Genomic DNA, 6,000 nt, shown 5'->3' with positions numbered 1-6,000 from the left:
TTCACAAAAAGTATGCACTAAATGATATATGATAATGGGGAAGGAAATGCCAGCTGCCTTAATGAGCAGTGCTAGGCAAAGCTGGAAAAATAAATTATATAATAATCTCTTATTATATTCTCTTTCACATAAACTAATCTTGACCCACAACAGTGCTACTTTCCAAAAGAAAATAACCAAGATGTGGCCATAATCATGATACAGGAGTCCAATGCAAAGTGGTTTGTGTTTTCTCTTTGTTGTTAAAATTTTGCTTCATCTGGTACATTTTGTGGAAAAGACAGGAACAGGGTGAGGAACTTCCAGCTGAGGCAGAAAGAAATGCTGAGTGCTGCCTCGTGGTGGCTGGGAAGAAACTCCTGAACTTCAGCTCCATGTATTTGCTTTCTGAAGACCCAAGGAGCACGTGCAATGCTCTGGGAGAGCAGGAGGGTACTTGGGTTTCACTTCAGGTCCCAACTCACTGCACAGCCCACAACGCAGCCAGACACTGACTTTTGGACTGGTGGGCACTTCCAGCCATTTCTTAGGGATGAGTCAAGGGTTAGAGCTGTGTTTCTGCTGGGAGGTTGCATGAGTTATTATTTTTGATGGGTTTCTGAGAAGCTTGCTTGCTTCTGCATCGCTCAGCTCTGCAATGGGGATGAAGAAAACAACAAAAATCTAAATGGAAATCCTTGGAAATTATCCTCATCAAAAAGAGCAGACAGGTGGGGAATATCTTCTCTCTTACTTCCACAAAGCTGCTGTACACCAGTGTACTGCAAGGGTCTCTCCTAGGTCCTCTCGTAGGAAAGAGAGATGTAAGAACTGGCTCTACCAAGAGCACAGTCAGGCCCTACCTAAATATAGTTATGGCAGAGTCTGCACACTTTGTGGGCTTGTGTATCCCTTCTACACCTCTGTCCATTCCTGCCTTTGCCACCTGGAGCTATCAAAGATCCTTCATCAGGTGAGAAGCTTGCACGTTAAGGATGCAAGCTCTGAATGCCACAGCCATGCAGAAGTGTGTGTGTGTGTCTGTGAGCAGGGCTCAGTCTGGCTCACCCCTCCTAAGAGTTCAGCTAAGAAGCTTCCCCAGAATGCAGCTACAGCTTTGTGGGCTTGCTTGTGATTTGGCATCTTTGAAAGTCAAAAGATTACTCTGCACCTTATAAATCTTTCCATCATTTCTTAATGCATAAGATACAGAAGCTTAAAACTGTGGCTGAATGGAAGAAAAGTAAAAAGTGCTCTCACAAGGTGTGTGGTAGAGGCATGTTCTTTATTTCTGTGTCTTTATTCATAAAAATGCAACGCATGCTTTGCTATACATTATTATACATGGTTTTTATACTGTGATAAATGACATTAAAATATCAAACAGAAAACCCCAGAAAAAGCCAGACTGGTTGAGACCAGTGGTTCAACCAGTATCCTGTCTCCAGCACTGGCTGGTATCAGATGCTGTAGATAAAAGTAGGGGAAACTGTATAGTAGCCTGTTATGAATTAACATGCCCAGGAGAGAAGTTTCTTCCTGACCCTCATCAGTTAGTGGTTGACTTCTATGCCAAAGCATACATTGCTATACATGCTCACATATTTATATCTATCTATACCAAGAAGCATGTGACCAAATGCTAAATCAGCCTCCTGGTACATTCACTTACAGGAAAGTCATTCAGAGGAAGGAATTTTCTTCACCGCATGAGGCTCATGCAGCAGAGAACTGGGAGGGGGAAAGGCAGCTGGGATTCACAGCTCCGAAAGGGAAATTACTTTTACAAAGAGCACCTGAAATTGGCACCTTTTGAAGGTATTTTGGGGATTTTGATTACATCAGTAGTATCTCATCTGAGTAGCTTTACCCATGCAGTTAAGTGAATATTCATGTGTGTAAGTACCTGTAAAGTGGCCCATGAGGCAGATTTCAAGTTGGACATTCCCTTTTTGATGAAAACCATAAGGGCTGGAAGTTCAAGGCTGGCCATTCTGCATCACTCCTGAGAGCTGCTCTCTCCAAAGGGCTCCTGAGAGCCACCTCCACTGAGACTACACACCCCGCAGATCCATGGATGCTTCACCTTCTTTACAAAAGTCTGTCCTGATTAACTTCAGTCTCTTTAGCTTCAGTTGAAACCCATGTTTTCCTGTCCTACCCACCAGATATAGGCAACAGATTATCCTTCTCTCTTGAATTGCAATTTTTTCTGTTTGAGAATTATTTCTTTGTTTTCTAACCCCTTTTTAGACTGAAACATCTTCAGTAATTTCCCTATGTCCTCACTTGCATGTTTTCTAGACCTCTGGATTCTCTTCAGATTGTTCCATGTCTTTCCCAACATTGAATCAAGTCACCCAGCCAAGATCTTTCAAAGACAGAGGAGTGTGGAAGGATTACTTCATGTGTCTTGAAGGTTATATTCTATTTTATACAATCTGGATGCTTATCCATTTTCCTACATTCCTTTCCATTTTTTCAGACTCTTTCCCCAACTCCTGCCAGTGCTCAAATCCAGGATACAATAATGTGTTTTCTACTGCAGTTAGAGATGGGTGCTGCTGATGATTCAGCATATAAAAGAGGCTAATTAATGAGCTTTGGAATAATAGTCTCCCCCAGGCTTCTTAATACGCTTGATTTTACCTAAAGGGATCACGTTTATCCAAAGACAAGTGCTAAAAAAAGAGAAATACGAGATACTTTAAGATCATGCAGCACTACTACTGTGTGGAGTAAATTTCAGGGGAAAAAAAAGATTCAGCATTTTATTTTTCTTCATTTAATGTGATGAGCTCATAAAAGCTTCTAATTAGTCAGGATGATGTGAATGACTCGTCAGACCTAATTTTAGCAGCCCAAAGTTAGCCAGCATTTCCACAACAGTCATCTCAGCTCCTTCCACAATAAATGGAGGAGGATGAACATTTCCAGGATAAACACATCCTATTGCTGTCAGCTCCCTAAAAAGCCAGAGTGAGATGGGATGAACTTATCTGTGAAGACAGAACAGTTCCAGTAACCACAGAAAGCCTCGACCAGTAGGCAAACAATTACTTGATGGCTGAGGTCAGGTGAGATAAATCCCATTTTAGGCAAAAACAAATTCTGAGAGAATTACTTTCATATTAGCATGATAATTAAACACAATGCAAATTAACTGTAATCATCAGTGGGGAAAAAAAGCATGATGAGATATTGCTTAGTGAATAATTGCAGAGATGTGCAGAGCATGGAAATTCCATGTCACAGACCACTTGAAAACTTGAACATTTTACTTTTTTCCAAATTGAGCTGACAGCTGGTTCTGTTGAATTTCTCTGTGAAGGATCATTTCTACCCAGTCATTTCAGATTAATAAAAATATTTAATTTTGACAAAATAATGTGGTTTGATCTCCAGACTGATCTTTGTCTTTTTAAAGAAGCATAATATCCTAAAAAGAAAAGCATGGCTGACATTCTGAAATGGAAGAGATTTCAAATATTGCACAGCTCACTCTAGAAACATGATCTCTCTGAGGCTCAACCTGATTTTGCTGATTTTTGTTTCAAACTCAAGGTTTCATTTTTATTTCTGATCCGTGCAAAAGAATCAGTCTGGCCAGCCCTCCAAGCTGTCAGAGCCACCTAACAACATCTTCATGCAGCCCCAAGCCAGCTGCCATACCTCAAGCTGCTGAGGGACCAGCACTTCTGGAAATGGCTCACGACTAGGAAATGAGAAAAGCTCCTCAGGATCCTACTGTGGATCCCAGAGGACTAGGCAGGGTGTAAGCAGATTTCCAAAGCTACCCAGTAATACCAGGTTCTGTTATTCTTTCCTGTTCTCCTGCAAAAAACAGCCCCATAGATTCACCAATGTGACCCCAGGATGGGGGCTTCATTTGAAATGCTAGAGAGGGGCAATTGCAACAACACACAAACAAACAAACAAAGTTTGTCCTGATTGTGGGGAAATTTTAGAGCCTCCCAGAGGGACTGGAAACTGGCCTTCCAAATAAATTAGGCAGCTTTGAAAAACCTGACCTAGGGTGCATACTGCCTTCTTTTTGTTCCCTATTCACTATCTCTGGACATGTCCAACATTGGTCTGTGCAGGCTAATAAAGTTTACCTTAAGTTGCTCAAGTGCAGTAGCTGTCTAGTCAACCCCAATGTAAGTGGTTTTCTTGTGCCAATGCTGTCACTGATATCCACCCCTAACCCATGTGAAGCTCCTTCCAGTAGCTCAGCAACGTATTCCAGTGTGGGCATGCTGGCAGGGATGTTTAGAGTATAAATGCTTGTGCGCACAAGTTCATTGTTTAGATTCAAAGCTATGCTGGGATAATGTGTTGGAAGTGATTTTAATTGGAGTAAAAAGCTAGATTTGGGACTCTATTGATAGCCTGCTTAAGGTCAAAGCTGCTTTCCGATAAGAAACTTCTCCAGAAGGCTGATTGACAGCTGGCATGGGCTCTTCTGGATCTTCACAACTGGTGATAAGGGCCACTGCACTAAATGACTTTTGGTTAGTGCTGAATGACTTGATCTCCAGTGCTGACTTCTCTGCTTCTTTATCCCGGGTCTTCTCGGCTCGGTTCCACTCCTGCTCCTTCCGATCCAGCTGCATGGCACTGCAGTGAGGAGCATAAACCTCTGTGGTTTCTTCAAACTGCAAGCAATCCACCTTATAGTATTTTTTCTTTACGTGTAGGATGTCATTAAACCTATGGCCCCAAAGAATCTCCCTGGGGACATACGAGCTTCTTGACTGATGTGAAGTTCCTGTTGAATCACCTGTGTAGACAAAAGTGACCAAGATTTCAAAGTTGTCCTTGGCCAGAGCTTTCCGGTCTAGGCCATACAAGGGGCTCTCACTATCAATTTCATGTACAACTGTCACAGGTGTAACAAGTATGATCTGGTCATTTAGCAACTTCAGGTCCTTGTATTCCATTGTCATTCTCCCCTCCTTGTCTTCCCTGTAGCGCAGCAGCTGGGCGCGCACAGAGCCCTCCACCATGTGGTTGGGCCGGAAATCCCCGATGCGCCACATGAGGCAGAATTTGTCGTCCCTCAAGCCCACCACAGCATAGTAGCTGAACCGAATGGTTTGAGCTCTTTTTCGAGCTGTGGCCATTTTAGCCAAGGCTGCTCCAATGATGAAGGTGTCAATTATGCAGCTTAAGACTGACTGCAGGATAACCATGAGGATTGCCACAGAGCACTCTTCTGTAACACAGCGGTAACCGTAACCGATGGTCGTCTGGGTTTCAAGGGAGAACAGGAATGCTCCTGTGAAGCTGTGGACATTGGCAACACAGGGGGTTATATCTTCATCATCGAATAAATCTCCATGTTGGATAGCTATCAGCCAGAAGACAAGTCCAAAGAACAACCATGAAAGAACATAGGACAAGGAGAATATCACAAACATGTGGCGCCACTTGATGTCCACCAGTGTGGTAAATATGTCCACTACGTAGCTCTCCCATTCCCCAAAGATGTGCTTGAAGTACACATTGCAGCTGCCATCTTTGTGGAGAAATCTCTTCTGCAATCTTTTCATCCCCATTTCAGGGCTTTCTTGACCAGTGCCTTTGTAACTGAACTTATTTCCCTGTATGTTTACAGGCCTATAGCAACCACTCTGGTCAGTCATCGTTCTCATATCTGCCTTGTGGCATCAGTTTAGAGAACACACTTCTTTTCCCAGGGACTATTTGGTTTTTTTGTTCATTGGAAATCTATGAAATAAAAGAAAAAAATTATTGTGTTTAAATTTCCTCTGCCAGAACCCAGTAATGCCAAATTTAAATACATTCACTCTGTGGCCATCATGAGCAATCTTCTGAAGAGTACAGACTCTGACATTCATTACACAACATAGCTCAAAAACGTAGGCCTGGAAATATGAGGCAGCTAGAAATTAAACCACTCAGAAATGTCCATATCAATCCTAAAATTTGGTAGGTAGATGAAAACAGAAACCAAAAACCCTGGTGGTGACCCCACTGTGAGCAGGTCTTCTAATG

General features: G+C 42.5%; 1 protein-coding gene across 2 annotated transcripts in view; it reads right to left on the bottom strand.

Moving 5' to 3' along the window:
* Nucleotides 1–1,245: 1,245 nt before the first annotated feature.
* The window catches only part of KCNJ16 (potassium inwardly rectifying channel subfamily J member 16), a 31,215-nt gene continuing 26,460 nt past the window's right edge, over nt 1,246–6,000 (bottom strand). For both annotated transcript variants that reach the window (XM_051634854.1, XM_051634853.1), the window contains one exon: nt 1,246–5,712. In XM_051634854.1, coding sequence (XP_051490814.1) covers nt 4,347–5,636 — 1,290 coding nt within the window. In that variant the 5' untranslated portion in view covers nt 5,637–5,712 and the 3' untranslated portion in view covers nt 1,246–4,346. The remainder of the gene's footprint in view (nt 5,713–6,000) is intronic.

This window comes from Apus apus, chromosome 17 (genome assembly GCF_020740795.1).
Source record: "Apus apus isolate bApuApu2 chromosome 17, bApuApu2.pri.cur, whole genome shotgun sequence".
In the NCBI taxonomy this organism is placed as follows: Eukaryota; Metazoa; Chordata; class Aves; order Apodiformes; family Apodidae; genus Apus; species Apus apus.
Note: the sequence above shows the minus strand (reverse complement) of the source record. Positions and strands in the feature narration are given on the sequence as shown.